Genomic DNA, 21,599 nt, shown 5'->3' with positions numbered 1-21,599 from the left:
TAGCGTGGAAGCCCTTTCATTGTGACTAGCCCAGTTTTGATCATCTGCCACTAGTCACTGCTTGAGTGGTCCCAGGATGCCGAACTGAAGAGTTTTGTTTTCACCATGCTAAAGCATTCTTTCCACTCTGCTGTCAGGGCAGCCTCTTCTGGCTGGTCCAGAGAGCACAGTGGCAGCTGCGCTGGCTCTGTAAGGAAGTGCTTACTGGCCTCCCCAGCCAGAGAAGAAGTGCTGTGCTAGACGGAGAAAGAGTAAGAAGAGTGGGAGCCAGGATGAAGGCAGCAGAGCCCTTGCAGGTGAAGTCTTTGTGAGGTGCAAGGATGTAGCAGCTGTTGGATGTGTCCCCTCTGCTAATACTGATGTACGGGGCTGTGTTCTATTGCCCAGAACTGCTTCAATGGATTGGAAACTTAGGGGGAAAATCAGGAACTGATGGAGAAAAGCAGTAGGAAAAATTCAGAATAAGTGGTAAGATGGGGACAATTTTGATAAGAATGGGGGGAAACTATGGCATTTCTTGCTTTCTTTTTGACATAAAAAGTAATATGATCAGAATCTTTTAAAAATTAAGAAATTTCTTTGCAGCAATGCTCTAGCTTCCTACCCCATTTTTACGTAAATAGTCCCTATGCTTTATATAGGATAAAGTAGGGGGTTTTGTTCTTTTTTTTTTTAATAGCAGATTGATCTAACAGGGTCCGTATCAGTTATATAAGATTATAACAGAAATCCCCCTGAAGTGTGCTTAACAGAGTTGGCAATCTGCCAACGTGTATTTAACTTTTGGATTATATGGTCTGAGTCTCTCCAATTTTCCCCTAAAAAAAACATAATGAAATTTGAATTAGCACATTTTTTTCAGCTGAACTTGTTCTGGGTTTTGTCATGTTTCGATTTCAAAATATCCTGTAGCTTGTAAACTTATTATTATAGAAATCATTCTCACAATGAGATATATGAGTTAAAAGATTATGCTAGCGTGTGTGTGTGTCTGTGTGTGTGTCTGTGTGTGTGTGTCTGTGTGTGTGTGTCTGTGTGTGTGTGTCTGTGTGTGTGTGTCTGTGTGTGTGTGTCTGTGTGTGTGTGTCTGTGTGTGTGTGTCTGTGTGTGTGTGTCTGTGTGTGTGTGTCTGTGTGTGTGTGTCTGTGTGTGTGTGTCTGTGTGTGTGTGTCTGTGTGTGTGTGTCTGTGTGTGTGTGTCTGTGTGTGTGTGTCTGTGTGTGTGTGTCTGTGTGTGTGTGTCTGTGTGTGTGTGTCTGTGTGTGTGTGTCTGTGTGTGTGTGTCTGTGTGTGTGTGTCTGTGTGTGTGTCTGTCTGTCTGTGTGTGTGTCTGTCTGTCTGTGTGTGTGTCTGTCTGTCTGTGTGTGTGTCTGTCTGTCTGTGTGTGTGTCTGTCTGTCTGTGTGTGTGTCTGTCTGTCTTGTGCTACTTTGTGTCCTTACTCTGCTTCCTTAGGACTTAGCTGAAAGTGAGATTGTTTTCAAGATACTGATTTGAGATTACGTTTTAAATGTGCACAAGTATATTTGATCCCCATGTATCCCAGTCATGTAAGAACAAAGCTGGTATAGTTACCAGCCAGAGACTCAAACATGCTGTACCTTGAAACCTCTCAGCAATGCAGTAGTATGCAGAAACGTGCAGAAGTGCTATAACTGCATTTCCCATGAACAGAAGAAGGTAGGATATGTCATTCACTCTTTTTCTGAGGTCAGTGGGCAATCCAAATGGAAATCTCCCAGAAAGTTCAGCCCTGCTCCATCTGGAGAAAGAAAGAAGTCTTCAAATTAGTTGACTTTGTAATTCCATGCAGTATAAAAGTTTCTTATTCTACCATCTTTATAAAAATGGCAACAGTCTATCAAAAAAGCAGTAAATGCAGATTCATGGGCGATAGGTAACGTATGCGATGTTCCCAAACGCTATTTGTACTCAAAGGTAAGCTTATAAATAAGAACTTATTTATCTGTAAGGAAGTATCTGTATTCCAGATTTGGAGTGCTTTTCAGGAGTAGAGAGATTTTTCAAGCTGTGGTTATCTCCTCCAAGTCTATTCTTCCTCTCAGAACATAGTTTGTGACAGCTGTTTAACCAAGGAAAGCAGAGCGATGTTCTCTTCTTCTTTTCCTGCAAACCCTCTCTGCCCAAAGCTGCTGAGAGGGGAAGGATTCCTGTACAGCTTTCCCATCTCTCAGAACCCCCGTGCCATGTTAGCATGTTCCTTCCATACCACTTGAGCTCCTGCCAGCTCTGGGAAGTGCAACTCTGAAGCCTGAAAATTCAGATCATTGTTAAGTTCTGCCACCATGCCAAGCCCTGCCCCAAAGATGGTGAAATTGCGAGGCATTAAAAAGGAAGTCTTTGAAAAGGGACGGTAAAATGCTGTTCACTCAGAAAAGCCTTCAGTCAAATGGCACCACCAGAGTTTACCACCAACAGGGTCACAGGAAAGGAAAAAACAGATTCATGGAAAGCAGTATGACTGCACTGTTTTAGACTAGCCAAAATGATTCCTTCATGTCTAATCATCAGAATCAATCTGTAGACTGAGAAGGCCTCTGTTTATGAAGAATGGAGGGGGGAAAAATCAAGTCCCACCAGATTTCTTTTCCATCCTTAGTGATGCAATATTTTAGCTTGAAAAAAACCACCACAGAAGGTCCACTGAAAGTCATACATGCCTCCTTTAATTGCGTACTTTCTGATGGATTATTAGAATACTTGCAGCGATTATGGGCTCTCCTAAGCACCAACTGCTGGTATTTCTTATGTCCTCTTCGTGCTGTTTGGCTGAGTGTTCATTCACGTATGGTGATACTGTGTTCCAACGTTTAATTGCAAGAACTATAATGTCTGCAAAGCAGGATGGCATCTGAATGGCTTCGTACGTTGTGAATGCTGTTGATTCCTCAAAAAAACGTTGGTATGTGGGATTAGTGAATATAAATTGCAAAAAAAATACTTTAAAATAGGATTAGTTAAGGAATAGAATAAATCCATCTGGTTTATAATGGAAAGCCAAATTATTGTCTGAGGTTTTAAACCCCAAGGGTGGGGGCTGGGGGGAGAGATGATGAGAGAAGCGTGTTCAAATGTTCAGAAAGATTTTGGGAGACCACCTTCTCTGGTCGCATGAGAGCTTCTTCATACTTGATCTCTATGTGGAAGCCTCCTGTGCTTTTTGTGGAGGACCTGACTCACCTGGCAAACAGATACCTACGTGCCTTTGTCCCTTGACAAGCAGTAGGGTTATGGAAGTAGTATTTATACGCTGTTTCCGTTCTATTCATCTATCACTGATTTGAGCTCTGTCGGAAGACTCTTCTTGGCCCAGTACAATCAGAAAGGCAGTTGTGGTATCACGGGACCACTGCAATTTCTGCTGCTGTGGGAAATGAGGAGTACCGCGGAGGCTGTGGCTATCACCATGAAGTCCTGTAGACCTTCTGGACTTCGCCTTGAACTTTTGAGTGTACATGATCTTGGAGCACCAAACAGCATACTTGATTCTGATCTACCTAAATTATTCTTACCAGAGTTCTGCTAGTGTAGATGTTTAATGCCTTTAGGGAAACAATGTTAAAATGGTCCAAACCTGCTTCCGAATATATTCTCTTTGGCAGAAGTCAGGAATATGTTGGTAGGTGGGGGAAGGGACTGGATTTTGTTACAAAATTATCTGTTTGTCATCTCTATCTTGCAAGCAGGTCTGGGTAAAAAGCAAACCTTCCACTTCAATTTCTTTCTTCTCCAGCAGATCCCAAATTCCTTCAATTGACTGTCAGCTCTTCTTTAGAGCAATTTTTTGTTGGTTTTAAATGTCATTTAGTAGCAATTTTATGAGAACTTATATTGATTCCTCAAAGTACGGGAGCATTTTCTACCTAGTCCCTTATAATAAGAGCTTACCATTGTTAACAAAAAAGATTGATTATGTACAGTAGCTGTAACAGGTATTTAGGGCAGAAGTGTGATTCATTCAAGATGGCACAGAGCCAGGTGAGCACGCTAAGTTCCCTCAGTTTTGTAGAGAAGAATTTTTGGATTTTCACTTTTCATGGTAAAGAGCAGTGGGCAGAGTGACTGCAGATTTAGTATTAGCTAATGCAAGGTAATGCACATCAAGAGGGGTCTTTTGAATTACCCCTGTGCACTATGAAATTTGAAGATAATTCTGTACATCTGCGCTAAAACTTTTGCTTTTCTGACTGCTGTGGAAAAAGTAAAATTTTAGGACCTAAGAAGGATAAAACTGAAAACGTTTGCCTTTGTGTTACCTCCTTTTCTGAAATACTGTCATCCTATCTCAAAGAAAATGGCAGCAAAAGAGAAAATCCAGAAGGATAAGAGATAAAAATTATAAGAAGCATGAGCAAATGTTGATGTGAGGAGAGTTTGGGAACTTTGGGATTGCTTAGTTTACAAAAGTAAGGATAAGTTTAATTTAATGAGTGGTTATTGAAATGTATATTTTATTCACTTTTCTCAAAATAGAAAAATAAGTTAAGTTGTCCGGAAAGGGAATTTAAAATTGATAAAAGGAAGTACTGTTTGTTTAGAATCCAAACATTAACTCTTAAATATAACATTATCTTACTTATTTTCTCAGAAGTATTCCAAACTTTTTCTGCATTATTTAACAATGAAATTTTGAAGATAGAAGTTGGAAATTGCCGAGAGTTCAAAAAAAGCTTTTCTTACACACTGGTAATTGTAGTTGCTGAGGCATTTGTATTTCCCTGTAACGTATCTAGCTTTAATCATTGTCCAGTATAGGGCATGAAGAAGGTACACTCTTGACCTGGCACTGACTCCTGTGTCCTAACCGTTGTACCCTCAAGATCAGAGTCCAAAACTGACTTGGTCTTCAGTGTCTTCCAGAACTTGTTACAGGAATTCCTAGATGAAAAGCATCAGTACACCTTTTGAAATAGATGGTACACCTTTTGAAATAGGTGGTATGAAAATGATTATATTAAATAGGGGATAAAACATAATAGACTTTGTATCCAAATAACATTAAATGTCTTGATTGCATCTGTACACACAGGTATTTTTATTTCTTTGTTAATTATTAAAAACTTTATTTTATTTAGACAGTTGACAGGCCGAAGGATTGGTACAAGACAATGTTCAAGCAAATCCATATGGTTCATAAGCCTGGTAAGTATGCTTTTGTCTTTGCTGGGTGGTTCTCAGTGGCATTAAAAACTGCAGTGTTTTGCATTTTGATTTGTCTGCTGTGTGAAAACAGAAGTGTTTATCAAGTGTCAGGTAATGAATCAAATCAAATGGGTAAATTCAAAGACAGATTTTACTGCAGAGCACGCTATTTTCCTCTGCTAAAGGCTCATTAGCTCTAATGAGTTTGTTTTCTTACTAAAGCTAAATAAAACCTGAAGCGATTAGGATAGGTGTGCAGCCTGTATGATTCCGTGTCACTGGGGAACTCAAGAAGTGATCCTTATCTCCACTTTAAGGGTTAAGAAATTGGCCACTGTACATCTCCTAACATACCAGCTTTCTTTTGGAGAGCTCGTGTGTTAGAACAGCATGTGCTAGTAAACAGACTGTTTTAAGGATACGCTTTCTGTCTGAATTGCATTTTTTTTATAGAATGTCTTATTTGGTTTTGCTGAAATGGAGCTTTGGTGTCATCGCTAGTGTTAATGTACTTTATCATATCATGATTGTCCACCAAGGATGCCAAGAAACTGTATAAATGGCAATGATGCTCATTAGACCTCTGGAAGGAAAGAGACTATTCATCTGAAGTAGAGCTTTGCATTCAGTATGGTCATGCAATGTTAGTGGGAGAATAAAAAATGTAAGCAGGGAAATTAGGGAAATTTTGGCTTACAAGATCTATGTTGAGCACTAACCACATAGTAGATATTTGAGGATGCTTTTTGTGATAGGAACAATAATGTAGTAGTTTCTTGTAGAGGAGAGCTGGCAAAAGGAAGAAACTGAGCTTGGGGAAGGGAGAAGAACAGACAAAAAGCTCTAATTTGTGATTCGGTGCCAACAGTAAGGACACAATGTGGGCGGCGTGACCAGAAGATACCATTTTACCGATAAGGTGGTGGGATGGTAAAAATAGGCTATGGTAAGTATAATGGGAAGAGAATCTTCACAAAAGACCTGTGAGATGAGGAAAAGAAATATGGGGCTGATCGCCTACCAATCATTGTTTGTATTTGCAAAAACAAAGCTGCGTGGCTGTGATAAACTGGCATGTATTGCACTACTGTAACATGTGTATTTCTTTTTATAGATGATGACACAGACGTGTATAATGCTGCATATGCATACGGTACTGGTAGGAATTATTCCCTCACTTCAAAATGAGTCTTTTGTTAATGTCAGCAAGTAATGGGGTAGTTAACTATTCATGCTTGCTTTTATAATGCTTATATAAACACTTTTTATCATCTTGTTTGATCTCGGTGTTTTTTCCATGCCTTTTTCACCAACTGAAACAAACTTTAATTTTGGTTTCATTCTTGCCACTGAAATGAATTGCAGCTGTGGGCCTCTTACTGCAGATGGAATACACTGTAATGCTGTAGTTTCTTGATTACCTTGCATTTATTTTCAGTAGTGATTGTGAGTAACACAGCCTTTCCTTATAAAAATGAAAAGGGAACTGCGCTGTTCTGCTCTAATGCTAATTACTGACATGGGAAGACAAAAAGGTTGTAGTGAAAACACCTCTTAAAATACGCAGTAAGAGTGCCTAATAAAGATGATTCTGTGTTACGATCTACGAGTTTTTGCTGTAGGCACTGGTGTTGATATTTGGCTGCAAGAAAGATGTATTCATCTAATAAATATAATTATGTCTTTCAGAAGATTATAACCATGTGGTAGAATTATTTACAAAATCAAAAATGGAAGTGTGAATAGACCACATGTGCAAAAAATCCATAGTGCCTTGTGCAAAAATGCCATTCGAAATTCTTCTATTTCGGTGTTTGTTGCGTTCAACATGCTCTCATGCCTTTTTTTGTACTGTTGAGAGCATTTGTTGTGGGTCAGTTATTTGAGATCTGTTTGGACTCTTGTGATCCTCTTCAAGTTATCTTACTGCCTAGTTGTCCCAGAGTAACTAATTATTAAAACAATGGAAAAATGCATTTCTGCCTCTTCGCTTCCCTCTGAACACAGAACAACTGAGAGGCAGGATGAGCCTGGGGATTAATTACAGCTGTCATTAACAGCTCTGATAGACTTATATACAGCCATTAACTTCTCCCCTCCTCAAATTAATCATTAATTTATTTTAATTATACTGCACTTTTTCTATGTGTTTGTAGTTTTACAGAGAAATATATAAAAAGTATTCTAATGAGCTACATAGTATACAGCAATGTAGTTTTAGAAAATGCATTTACACATTTTTGTAACCTTGCAGCTCTGTTGAGCTACTCTGAGTTCTTGTAGCTTTCCATGTTGTGTTTTATTAACACTCATGCTGTGAATATTTCTGGGTTTGTTTTATATTAGGTAGCTACAGTCCATCCTTCTCTGCTCAGGCACACCCAGCTGCAAAGACACAGACATACAGACCATTGTCTAAAAGCGCTTCTGACAGTAGCTCTGATGCCTTTAAGGTCTCATCCCCTTTACCACCTCCACATGTGCCACCTCCAGCACCACCACATCGTCTGAGGGAAAGGTCTATACCAGAAAAGTAAGTTAGCGTATTTTCAAAAAGTGTTCTTGGTATGTACAGTAACCCAATTACAGGATATCACAAAGGATAAAATAACTGCTGTAGAATAATATGACTTTGAGGACTTTATTCAAGGGACAGTCAGGCGATGGGGGCGAATCTTCATCAGTAGTGTGGGCATCATGCATGGTGCTACCATTTCTTCAACATGCTAAAGAAGTGTTTATTCCTACAGGTGATACCACCATGAGCATTTAAAGATTTTCATTCTCATTAGCAGGATTGTCCTGCTTGTTGTATTTCAGAACAATCTGTGCTCTAGCAGCTGTTTTGACTAGTTAGTCTGTGAGTAGGAAAGGCTATTTATGATACCCAGCAGCAAGGAGGAAAGGATCTAAAAGATGCTGTAATTGAAATTTGAGGAAGAGCAAAACTGTAAGCGTGTACCATTCAATGCCTGTTTCCCCAGAGCTCAAAAGTGCTTTATATCCCCATTTTTTCAATCTCTGTCTCCATTGTTGTAGACCTGGAAGGCGTTTACAGATTAAAGGGGTATTTCAGATTTCTCACGGTTTTCCAGCTTCAAACTTGCTGCACAAAACCAGGTCCCAGCGGTTAGAGTCCTGTCCGAAAGATCAATACTTAATAACTCAGGGAAGAAATGCTTATCCTTCTGATAAAACCATGCAAAGTGCCCTGCACACAAACTCTGTAGACTCTTCAGCATACCTGTAGCTACTACCTCAAACAAAAAGCTTTTTTGTTAATGTTTACATTCTTGAATACTACATGTTAATGTAATATTATGATGATATGCATTTTTGTATTTATATTTATAAGTGCGTGTGTGTATGTACGTATATATTTTATATATGAGAAGGGTCGTTTTCCATTTACGGCTGCGTACCCACCTCTCTTGGTTACACTCAAGCAACGAAACAGAATTTGTCCATTTTTGTCAGCTTGAGCGTCGTACATTTTTTTATATGTCAAAATGTAATGGTATTAAGCGGTTTCAAATAACTTGCAGTTTGCATAAAACATTAGGAGAAAAGACCATACTAAGTGTTTAAAGATAAGACTATGACCATGGCTTTTTGAAAAATTCATAGGTAGTGGCAATCCAAAAGGTAATCCAGCAGGTACACATACTGCAGAGGAAAAAGGTTGCTCAGTAGTTACTGATTTTGGCTCCTCCTGTTGCTGAGGGCAAGCTGAGAAGAGGAAATGCTAGGGGTAAGAGTTCGGCTACCTCCTCAGGGTCGCGACGTTAGAATTGGGTTAGCAAGTCATACAGAAGTGCAGATTTTGTTAGCAAGGCACCAAAATGTGGATCTGCTTGGCTTTGATCTCTGAAGTGATGTGAAACTGAGGCCGGTTGCAGTTCCTTTTGCCGAGCTTGAAAATAACTGCTGCAGCACCGAATTTGAATGCTGAGCCTCTGCTTTTAATCTCCTGCTTGAACAGACAGGCAGTGGAAATCTCTGTTCTCCAGGCCAGGGGACGCCAAACATGTTAGTTATGCTTCGCCTGCTGCTGACAGCTATAGCTCGTCAATCTTTTCCTGCCATTGGGAGATTCTTTTTTTAATTGCCTATAAAGCCTGAGTATTTAAAATCTCACGTAAGAGGCTTAGGTCCCCATGTATCACAGTTTCATAGCTGGGAGGTAAGATATGGTTTACATTAACAGTTAGACTCCAAAATATATTCCGTAAGGGATTACAGGCTGAATGCTGTAAATTAGGTGAACTTGAGTGTGAATCAGAATTTCAGTAGCATGCTTTTTTCTTCAGTGACTTGCAGTATAATACAACGTGATCACAACATTGCCATCTTCCTGTTCATTCTCAAGAAATACAACCTTTTCTGCTCTGAAATATTTTTTTTCCTCAGTGAAAATAAACAATAGAGCCATGTAGAACTACTTCATTTGAAATGTAGGGCATTTTATAAATAGAAGTGTCCCAGAACTGGCACTCACAAACGTACTGTAAACAAAAGCTACCCCATAGATTTTTTTTAAGGCACGTGATAATGTGCCTTGATATGTCAGGTCACATCAAACCAAGTCGCATCAGAAAGCCTGATAGAAGCAACAGAATTTAATCAGTGTATGCTCTTTCTTATTGTAAATACAGGCAATAGCTGGCAGGATTTCCTCTTTCCTTTCCCCTATTCTTTGAGATACTAGCTGGTCATTGTACACAGAGCTAAGCAAAAAGATGTGTGAGCTACAGTTTTTCAAATGCGTCATAGGTGGAGACTACAAAAACTGCCATGAAAAGATAGTGTTCACTGTGATAGTAACTAGCTAACTAGCCCCCAAAAATGTATTGGTAGCTATTAATATAATATGGTAAATGTCTGAAAAAATGTGGTAGCAGAGGTTACTCTTTATTCTTTATTCTTGCCAACTGCCAAATTCTTGTTCTGGTTTACCTATTGACATTTCCAAGGAAAGAGTATACTGCTCACAAGGATATGCAGGAACAGTCCTACTACAGATCAGGGTAAAGAGCATCTCTTAGATTTTCACACTGTCTTTTAAAATAATTTCGTTGGGTTTTGTCTCAGAAAATTTTTTAACTTTTTCAATACGGACTTAATGTTGTATTGGGTGATGACAAAAATATCTACCACTTGCCTGTATTAGTATAGTGCATAAAACAAAACACAGTAAATTTGCAATTGAGAAGCATGTCTTGGTATTTTGATAGTATGTCAGGGGAGTTTTTAAACTGGTCTGCTGGTTATAACAAAAGTATGAGTGATCACATAGGCTGGACATCTCTAGTATTTTTCCTGCTGTAGTGTATATACCTGCTGTAAACAGGTTAAGATGATACAGTGGTTAAAATATTGGGATGCTACGCCAGACATTTCACAACTGGAATCTGGAAAGAGAAACCATGCTGAAATTCATTTGCTTTTACGTATTTCTCTTGCACAGAGCTGTAAAGCAGATGATGATGATGACAGGAAATTAACTAAATTGCTCTTATTTGTTGTTTAGAAATGACTGGGATCCCCCTGACAGAAAGGTAGATACCCGCAAGTTCCGTTCTGAACCAAGAAGTATTTTTGAGTATGAGCCAGGAAAGTCGTCAATCCTTGAACATGAAAGACCGGTAAGACACATTAAGTGAAAGGGGTAATTCGGTAAGAGGTTTGGTGGGAGTCATCTTTTTATCATTTACTACTGATCATAACCACTTGGATGAATACTGAAGGTCCTTTTTCAAATATTTTGCAGCAGTTTGTCTGCGCTCTTTCTGATGGTTGTGTTGGAAATGCGGCTTTGGCTTATTTGCTAAAGCGAGAGCTTGTGGTATTTCCAAGAAATCAGACCACCATTGTGCAAACCTAATGGATGATGAGTAGAACTGTGAATTAGTGGTAACTGCTTTTTCTCATTGGCGTGCATCTCCAGCACTCATTTCCAGTAGTATTAACAGCACGTATGATATCTGAATAATCAATGCATAAAAGTCAACTATTTGTATTTCTAGGATGTGCCTGATTGTACATCTAAGGAAATTTTGGTTAAATACTGGTCAAGTTGCTCAGAGGGGCTGTAGATTCTCCATTTCTGGAGATCTTCAAGACTCAACCTGGACACAGCCCTGAGCAACCTGATCTGACTAGACCTGCTTTTAGCAGGTGGTTGGACTAGAGGACCTCTGGAGGTCCTTTCCAGCCTCACTTACTCTGTGATTACTGAGTGTACATTAACATGTAATTAGAAGTCTTTGTTACTGCTCTCTGAATAATGATTGCAATTGTGGAGTTTGTCACAAGCATGTCTGATAAAGCTATGCTTAATGCACGCAAAATGACCATTAACGGAAGTTCTCATTTGCTGAAAGATGCATTTACTCAGCCTTTCTAATTTACCTTTGTGCTTTCTCGGTACTTTCTTATTTTAGAGACACTGTTACGTGTCAGTGGCAATATTTTCTTTTCTTGGTCTTTTACTTTGAGGTTGAAATGGTTGAGGGAGTCCAGTTTTAAAGAGGGTGGTTATGTAATCAATACTGGATTATTATTTGCTTTTGTATTACCGTATTACATAATTCTTCACAGAATTTATTTCACTAATTTAAAATAAATTAAGCAAATAATGGAAATCCAGAATATGTAGTATGTCAACAGTGTGAAACACCTGTACTAAGAACCTTTCCCTTGTGTTTTTCTGGTCTTTGCAGGAATATAATTTTCATTAGCCAGAAAAAAACTATAATATGAAATTAAGTTTTTGCAGAACTGATCCATTTTTCAAAAAGAAAACTGCCATTTCTATAGGAACTGTTAATTAAACAATAGAATTAAATGGAATTTAGTATTTGTTGTGAAGATGAACCTAACAATTTTATTTCAAAGGTAGTGACATCTGTTCTGAGCACTTTCTTCACTGCTGTGGTTGCATTATACACACTGAGGTCATTTATTAGCCTTCCCAGTGCCAAAGAATAATAGCAGATTCAAATCAAGAGTAAGAAAATGACAATGATGTTTCAAGAAAAGCCTCGCTTTTCTAATAAATTTACATTTTCTATTAATGTAATGTGAAAAAACTAATTCATATAGCAATTGCAGTGCTGATGAAGTGTCACAGGTGTCATTTTTAATTTTAGCAAACTAATCAAATGACCAAAAAAAGCAAACTTTGCTGACTCTTCCTGAATCCTTCTTTTTTTTACCTTGCTTATGCATTTTATTTTTTATGTTCTCAATCAAGAGTTTGGATTTTGAGCTTTGTTTGGTCATAAAGATATTTTTATGCAGAAAAGCCTTTAGGTTGTATTTACTGAGCTGAAGCTTAGACTAGAAGTTTAGACTTAGCTGATGTAAATACAAGGAAACATCTTTTTGCTGAATACATTTTAAAAGCTGAGGAAATAATTTTTGCAGACAGAATGGAGAGGTATTTTATGTATGTATGAATCAGCTGTAAATATTGGAAGACAGGGATTAATGTAGAATATCAAGAGATGAAAGCTGTGCTGACACTAGTGTAACATTATTAACTGATATAAAAATAGTTGAAGTGAGCTATCACATTATGTCAGTCTGGAATTTCTGCTGCTGATAATGATGTTTAGCTTTATGTATTTAGATACATCCTTTGGACCGTGTTACAAAAAGAAAAAGATTTTGTATCACTAAAGCATTTGCTTTCCTTGTTTTCCTGGAATGGGTTATGGAAGGCAGAACTCATGACTTCTATCGGCAGAGTAGGTCATAAGATTTTTCCGTGTGTGTAGAAAAACCAAACATCTGAAAAGAATGCATAAGTTCCAAATTCAGATGAGAACGCTAAATTCTCAGCTGTGTCAGTATTTCATAAGTTATCTCTTTCATCTTGATAATCTCTAAAGGTTTGATTTTTAATGTCTGAAAAATTGTTCTCATGGTACTGGAAGAAAATACTAATCAAAATATGGAAAATAAATATGATTCATTAATATTGTAAAAGATGGACATTTATAGCATCTGAACTAGAAATTCTTACTTTATTAGTTTGCCAAAACCAAAAAAGTCAAAGGGGATTTCTCCAACACTCCAAATCTTAATTTTTTTTCTGAAGCCGCATCATTCCCATGTCTACAGGATTGCATTTTTGATGGAAAAATGATCTGGGGGGGGAAAGAATTTTTACAGCTACCGTATATGATAATAAACAGAGCAGATGAGGTTTGAAAGATAAACATTCCAGTTATTGATGTAGGTACTACATTGGAACCGGTTGTGATTAATGTGGAGATTATAAACATGGGGAGAATATAATAAAATGAGATTCAGTGTGAAACTAACATTTAGTGGGAAATACTATTCAGCAGATCCTGGTTCGGTAAGTCAAAAGAATATAAGAAGTATACTTTAAAAAAACTTTAAAAAAAATCCTTCACAATAAACATTAAATGGAAAGATTGGTTAGGGATAGATGATTATCTTTGTTAGGGATGTAGGAAGATGAGTGTAATTTCAAGCTGCAGTATCACATAGCAGTCTTCTGTCATGAAACAGGAGATTAATGGGTTTTTGCCTGTAATTTGAACTTGTAAGAGTGTAAAACGTAACAGAAAGGAGGGGCTTGGGATTGGGCCTTTGAGATTACAACTAAAAGTAAAGTGACATTAAGCTGTTGAATAGTCTTCCAAGCAACGATGCGGCAGTTCCTTTTTTTCTTGTTTCTATAAGCCCATAAAACATTACCATTTCTTCAATAACACAGCACTTGATCAGGTGGTACATAAGTTGTTCTGATGTATGTTTCCATCTCCGATGCCTGTAATTCAATAAAAGGCTCTTTTTCTCTAATATCATCTGGAACATGAATTTGTTTCCTAAAATGGATGTTTACTTTCGGTGTAAAATAAATTGTACTGTAATAATTTAATTTTACTTGTATGAATATGAAGTTAGATTTTTATTCTTTGCTGCTTTCAACCTAATATGTGTGAAGTAATTTGTTCATGCATATACATTTTTCTATTTCTGCAGTGAAGCAAGTTAGGAAAAATCTTAGTTTGCTGTAAAGAAAGACTGTAAAATTGGTACAAGCAATATTTTATTTTCATTAGGTGTTTTAGTCTAAGCATGAATGTGCACATGTGCTAGTCAGATAAAACTTGTCAGGTTAAAGTTTAGTTCTAGATGTTTTTATATATCATCAGTATACAAATGTTCTACTGAGTTTGTATGCAAGAGGATTTAATGATCAGAATAAATGAAAAAAACATTATTATTTTGTCAAATACCAGAAATGGACTGAGCTTGCACCATGATGTATGTCTGTTGGGTTTGAGGTTTTTGGTTTTCTTACTGTAGTGGAGAATTGTGATTTTCTTTAGAATATGCAGGTTCAGTTGCCTTTGACATCTCAGGCTGGTTATCCGAATATTCTGCTCAGTGTTGGTTGAGTTACTTGAGTAACACTTTGTCAACTAAAAAATACTGTCTGTGTGTTTTAAAAAGAAATCAGAAATTCTACATATAGGTATGTTTTGATACGACATTAAAAAATACGTCTTCTCATAGATACAGAGAGACGAAGTCAATCTGGTAGTGGACTTGGAGCTACAACAGCTGTTTAAAAGTAGGCAAAAGGAAAAAAGGAGAAGATAAGGCAAACTCTTCAGAGCTAATAAAATGCCAAAGCCAAATTTACAACAGACTTGTCAGTACGTTGTTCCAAAGGGGCTTCATTATGGTGTCTGAACTTGCACATGCAAAATACCAATTTGACCATGCAGTTCGTGTATGAACCATTTAACTCAGCAGCTTAAGTACACACTTTTGATTATTGCCTGTGAATGTCTGCTTGTGTGTATCAAATCAAGCACGAGCAAAGCTGCTTGCAACTCTATAGAAGTAGTTTTTTAAAACGACAATGCTGTTTTGTAGTCGAGTGTGTCGATGCAGCGCTGTGTTGACCATCTGATGCAAATGGCAGAAAGAGTGAAGTTACTTACTGGTCTTTCGCATTACTTGGAAATATACTACTGATGTTAGTAAATGACTAGGTGAAGGATAGAGTGTAGGAACATGACTTGGTTTGACTAACAAATCATAAAAAAGGGAATTAGGTGCTTTTACCTTCTGTTCAAGCAGTTTGGGAGATACTGTGTGAGACTGAGCCAAGTTCATTTTTTTTTTTAAGTCAAAATTATTTGCTCCTTTGAAGTCTCTTAGAGGGGGAGATAATAGAAAAACGTCCATCGGGAAAATCAGATCTGAAAGCCAAGTGGAATCAGTTGCCTGTGTGGTGATCTGGTAGCCCGGGGATGCAGAGGCATCTCCAGAACGGCCAGGCAGCAGTGCTCAGTTTCTTTCAGTTTGCTGCCCTCTGCGGTTCAAGCTGAAAGCAAAAGTGGGACTTGTGTGCATGCAGTTAGAGCTTTACGTGCTTTCTCCTGTTCTCATTTTATTTGCACTCTGCCACACGAGGAGAACGCAGAAACTTAGAAACTACATAAAAATGCACTGTTTCGAGCATTTTCTTTACAAGCAGAAGCGCAGGGGGGTTAAGCTTTCTGCTAATTGCAAGGATATTTGAAAATAAAATGGGAGCCGACTCCCGTTCTCATTTTTATCTCCTTGACGAGCTGGGTGGAAGCGCAGCTGCTCTGATGGTGTGTTCTGGTGCCCTGCAAGAAGGGACACAGGTCTGTCAGTGTGTAGGGGGGGGCTGCTGCCATCCGGGGGGCCTTGAGGCTGGCAAGGCTGATGCTCACTGCCCAAGCAGGTACTGTCAGTACGCCTGGATTTGTAGTGCCAACAGCTCCACAGTTGCAACACCATGGATCCATTTCAAGGGAGTTATTCATTTATTTTGTTTGTTTAATGTAGACGCACCCAATTGTAGCTATTTCTGTGAAAATTAAGTCATTGGTATAATACAACTGTGAAAATGTGCTATAAATACTTCAACATAATGTAACTTAGTTTGGAGAAATAGTGAAAACGCAATTGTTTAGTCTTGTCTTTCAGATTATCCAGATCTAAATTGTGGAAATTTTGTTCAGGTAAACAAAAAAACTCGTGAATATGCCAGTCATTCTCTGTAATGGGAATCAAGCTGATGCAGAATGAAGTTATCTTCTGCGTTGTGAATCTGCCGTTTTTGCCCTCATGCCTCCATCTCTCGGTAGAACAGAACCAGATGTTTTTTCTGAAATCAATTGTAGGCTCTACTAAGGTCCCAAATCTTTTTTGGTCAGTTCATGGAGCTAATTTCAGTGGCGTTTTTCTACTGAAGACTTTGGTATGTATAGCTGAGTTGAAACAGTTGCCAGTAGTAGTGCTGAGTTAGGGCTGTGGATGGTGGAAATACGAGGGCAAAACTCCAGAGCAGCTTTACTTTCTAACCCTGCCATGGAGCACAGCAAGTTGTTCGCCACTGACATTCACTTCCCACTCTGTTCACAGGATTAATACTTCCCTTACTTGAAAGGGAAGTGTAATTTATCTTCACATTGTGAAGATAAATCTCGAAAACACAGTTGGAGTCCAGATTATTTCGTGAACAGCTCATGCATATTTGAGCAGCGAGGTGGTTCAAAAGGGTTGTTAGCCTTTCAGTAGAGCAAAGTTGGCAGTCTGTTCCAGTAAAGTAACATCAAAAGCAGCAAGAGAAGTGCCATAAGATGTTTAATCACCTGAAATGGTCAAGAGCATGGCGTTATCTCTTGCAGAAAACAGGAATAGCTGGATGTGATTGCTCTGGTGTATTGGTGACGGCTCGACTCAGGAGGAAAAGGTGTTACATACTTAATCACCAGTATCATTCTTTATGCAGGACCCTGTCGTCATCTTTGAGGATTGCTTTCTAGGTCACACCATAATTACTGTCTATGCTCTGAGAACTACAGCTGTGGCAGACCAAATTTTACATTCAGAAATATCTTTAACAAGAGGCTTTCTCTGTTTCAGAGATCTTTAAGCCAACAGTTCACTGTAATTCTGTGCTGCGTGACAGCTTACATCAGACTGTACAAAGGAACTGGAGCTATTTAGAAAATAATTAATGCAGCCCAGTTTATGGTTGGTTAGCTGTCCCACTGGGAGCTCTACTGTTTTGCACTGTCATGTTTTCATGCTACTTGAATAAATCTGTCAATTATTTTTCTGTTCATTGAAGAATTTTCTTAATGCTATCTTCAATTGCTACTTTATCCCTTTGCTGTGAGAATTCTCAGATGAAAACAATGTATTTCACTGTGGAAAAAAATGCTTCGTTACATCAAGTGGGAGATAAAGCATTACAAAATACTGCTGAAACAAATATTATGGAATGTATCATTTTTTGTTCCCTATTGTTTGACCATAGGATTTAAAATATACCAGTTCCATTGCATATGCTGAAGTGGCTTTTTGATATAGTTATGCCTGCATGGTGCATCTCTTATCTCTGCTCAGCGCTTGCTTCAAGACAGCAAGATCCAGAATTAACATGCTTTGTGAGAAGACAAGGAATGACTAAAAGCAGTACTGATAAAGTAATGTCTTTATTGCTGATCAGGTGGGCACTTTCTTGCCTATGCTGAAGATTACAATCATTTAAACCATCTTCTTAACAAGGAATCTTTAGTATTAGCATTAAATGTACTTACGTTAATAGAGTGATGTTTACAGAAATGGTCTAAGAGCCCTCATAGCTTTAAAAGAGTAATTCTAAAATGTTTAACATCTTCCAGTCATTGGGAAGAACAGCAACAAAAAGAAAAGTATTAAAGCTACCGGTCAGTGACAGCTCTTGGACAAGAATATTCTGTCTTAAATACCATCTTCATTCTTTGATTTTACTCCATTCCTTTCCCCATACTTGTTTTGTGTTCGTGTGTGTGTTGTTGAAGTGACATGGCATTTCTAGCACTTGGCTCAGTGTGTGCCTTTTCCTTCCCTTTTCCTTCACAACTGCTCCAGACTGATCGCATAAACCCAGATGACATAGATTTAGAAAACGAACCCTGGTATAAATTCTTTTCAGAACTGGAGTTTGGACGTCCGGTAAGTGAGGACAGAATATTAATATTTAAACATTAGGATATTTTTTTTTTTTTATATAATGAGGAATTTACGAATTACCAAATTCAGCAAATATATGCCAGTAAAGCTAATATGATTTTTTTAAAAAAAGGTCAATAAAGTGATCTCACACATATAATTGGGTTTTTTTCAAGTGGCCCTTAACTTGCCAGAGTTGTGGCTTTAATAGCTTTAATACAGACTACATATTAGACACATAGTAGTGTGCAAATATTTAAGAACCACACAAATTGGATGTTAAACAGGCATGTTTACTAGTCTCCCTAAGTCTTTTGCATTTGGCTGGATTATTTTTGAACAATCTTTCAGAGCAGAAAAACATGTCAGTTTGCATTAGGGATGCTAAGTTACAAATCACATATTTTACTTGGAGGAATGTGTCTACATTTAAATGCATGCAGCCATATACAAATCTCTTATGGCAGTAAATAGTGATATTTTTTTCCTTTTTTCCCTCTCTTATATGCATACATGCAGAATATGTATTTTGTACCTGAACATAGAGATAATGGGTTTGCTTATTTTCAAGCTGGACACCTGCCTGAACAGACAGGCTTCAGTTCTGCTCCCATTTTCACAAACAGGCAGGTCCAAAAAAAGGACTCAGGCAAACAGATGCTACCTTAGTCCTACTGCAAGCATTTACGTTTAAAATTATAAACTTGGAAAGCTCCATGTGGTTGAAGCACCTGAATGTTGGCGATATCTCAGTTTGTCACCTTTAGTTGCCTAGGCACTTGCAATACTTCTGCAAAATACCACCGGCTTAATTAAATGTGAGCACCAAAAACTGTTCGTTTGTGTTATACAAGGATAAAACAGCGACATTGTCCTTGAAGCAAGACTGAGGACTAGGTTTAGCTTCCTCCCTGCACAGTGTGTGCCTTAATGACTAGGTTGGAGATGCACCTGCTCTTGCTTTTAAAAGCACACACCCTCTGTGGCTACATGGAGCTCAAATTCCTTCCCGTACCCTCTGACATCCTTAGGGAAAAGGATAGCGAATGCCTTCCTCCTGGAGGAATGCCTAACACGGCGGTTAGAGTACTTTCCGGGTGGGAGTTCAGATCCCCTCAGAAAAAGGAGGGGGGTAAACCCAAGCATTCCCTCGCTCTGGTAAAATATTCTCATAGCTTCCCAGGATCCTGCGGAGCTCGAGGGGGAAAAAACAAAAGTCCCTGCCCCGGAGAAGGAAATCCCAAATAGGCATGGCATTTGAGCTTGAGAGGATCAGGATTGAAAACATTCCCATTCTTGCATTTCCCTGTTAGTTAGCGGTTCTCTGGAGGCCCCCCTCAGCACGCTAATTACTGACACCCCTCAGCACGCTAATTACCGACATGCTGGGCTACACGAGGAGCCCAAGGAACTTGAGGCAGGGCCCTGGAGGGCGGTGTGGGAGCCCGGTGCCTTAGGCCCTTGGGGTAGCAGCCATAGGCCAGGGTCAGAACTGCCAGCTGCTACGTCAGAGCAGAAAAGAAAGCAAACCACATACCTTTTTTTTTGTTTGTTTTTAACTTTACTTTTTTAATGATAATATTTCAAAATATAACTCATTGGATACCACCTGAAAAAATTTTTTTTCATATATATTTGGGTTTCATTTGTTGTCCGGTGGTCTATAATATATCATGTTTTCACTGATTACCTTTTATCTCCTTTTATCTAGCCATTCAAGCTGTTTTGTCATTCCTCCTTCTAGGTGGGCAGAAACAGTCCAGATATATTCTTCTGATGAACTGTGTGTCAACAATACTTTACTGATAACGATAATGTGAGAATAGTATCTTCTGTAAGAGAAAATATGTTGAGATTTCCCCACTAGAACATAACTGTGGTGCTTTACAGTCTTCTGTCTCAGTATTAAAAACTGCTAGTATTGATTCAGCCATTCCGGTTGTAAATTTTACCACCTAGTTACTAACATTTTATTAAGATGCTTATAATTGAAAAAATATTGTAACACATTCTTCCTTCCATTCTACCCATGTGTGTCACTCTTTGTATCTGACGTTGTCAACACTTAGTTTCTAACTGTGTCACCTTCTCCACATGTTTCATTCCTTGCTGCCATTGATTCTACTCCATTTCATCTCTACACTTCTGCTTTTATGATGCAGCCACCTAAAAAGCTTTTGGACTATGTTCGAGACACTTCTTCTGGTGTTTCCAATGAGGTAAATGAATGATTCTTGTTCAGATGATTCTCTTGGGAAGAAGGGTTGGAGTGCTCACCATTTATGTCTCAAGTTTGTTAAAATTTAGTGGTTTCATTCTGATAGCTATGAGACGTTTCTAATTCACAATCACTGTATCTTTGTCTTCATATCTTTCCAGATCACTAGTGCATTTGGATGTTGATCTTATTGTCCTAGGAACTGTGAGTCCTTATCTCCAAAACTTCTCGGAGATTAACACTCAGAATTACACACAGCCCATTTCTCTAACTCTTCGACAAATTCCCACGTCTTCAGAGTTGGGCAGGTGCATTGCACAATTAATACATCAGCACAGTAGTATTTTTTATTAAAACAGTTGACTGCAAATTCTTCGTGTCAAGTGAAAGCCTTTTGGCTAAGCTATCATTTCACCAATTAAGTATTTATGACTAAGGTTGCTAATCAGGTAAAACAGCAATTAATAATCCTGTTGCAAATTTATGACTGCAGGATTGACAGTCACTGTCATTACTCTGAACAGAATGCATCAAGATCAGGTAGTGGGCTGTCATTGCCCTGCTCTGAGTGGGAGAGATCCAGGCTTTCATTCCTTCTCCCCTCCCTCCCCATTTTTAGAGCATTAGGGCAAAAGTCAGTGATTCCTGTAACGACAGCTTTACTTCATTCATATTCATGATTCACTTTCATCTTCCGTAGTCTCCAAAAATTAAGTGAAAATTGTGGCCTTGAATTGTTGACTGTTTGCAAGTTATTCTGCTTTGGGTTTGAGCTCTGTAAGTCCGGGAAAACCTCATGATTGTGAAATTTGGGCCCAGTTCTCTGAGACAATAAGTTTCTAGGCCTTCACTAATGCTTGGTAGTACCCTATTGAGGAAGACAATTTAATACTAGCATGATTACTTGAAATCTTACTGTGTTCAGTAGCTCTCGGCAAAATGGCTGTTAAGTAAAACTGGGGGGTTTTCTTGGTTTAATTTACAAAGACATTTATTTTTAGACTTTAAAAATCTTTGAATATAATAAATCATATTCACAGTCTACAGTAAATTTAATACTCGGGGGGTGGGGGTATTCAAAAGAACTTGTTGATGTATTAGAACCATCGTGCAAACAAGCCTGTTTGTTTGTTTACAACTTACTTTTCCTAACTTCATTTTCAGTCACCATTAAAGCCTTGATGCATGAAAAAG

The 21,599-nt window shown here is 38.3% G+C and overlaps 1 protein-coding gene across 24 annotated transcripts in view; it reads left to right on the top strand.

Moving 5' to 3' along the window:
• Positions 1-21,599, top strand: part of SORBS2 (sorbin and SH3 domain containing 2) — a 231,738-nt gene that overhangs the window by 172,587 nt on the left and 37,552 nt on the right. For 13 of the 24 annotated variants that reach the window (XM_055700755.1, XM_055700831.1, XM_055700776.1 and 10 more), the window contains 6 exons: positions 5,095-5,161; positions 6,276-6,320; positions 7,508-7,694; positions 10,692-10,806; positions 18,107-18,190; positions 20,350-20,406. In XM_055700755.1, the coding sequence (XP_055556730.1) occupies positions 5,095-5,161; positions 6,276-6,320; positions 7,508-7,694; positions 10,692-10,806; positions 18,107-18,190; positions 20,350-20,406 (555 nt within the window). Of the gene's footprint in view, positions 1-74; positions 297-5,094; positions 5,162-6,275; positions 6,321-7,507; positions 7,695-10,691; positions 10,807-18,106; positions 18,191-20,349; positions 20,407-21,599 lie in introns of those variants that run through there. The other 11 variants (XM_055700817.1, XM_055700787.1, XM_055700858.1 and 8 more) reach the window with 7 other exon arrangements.

Source organism: Falco cherrug, chromosome 1 (assembly GCF_023634085.1).
Source record: "Falco cherrug isolate bFalChe1 chromosome 1, bFalChe1.pri, whole genome shotgun sequence".
NCBI lineage: Eukaryota > Metazoa > Chordata > Aves > Falconiformes > Falconidae > Falco > Falco cherrug.
The sequence above is the reverse complement of the archived record's forward strand: the minus strand, read 5'-3'. Positions and strand labels throughout refer to the sequence as shown.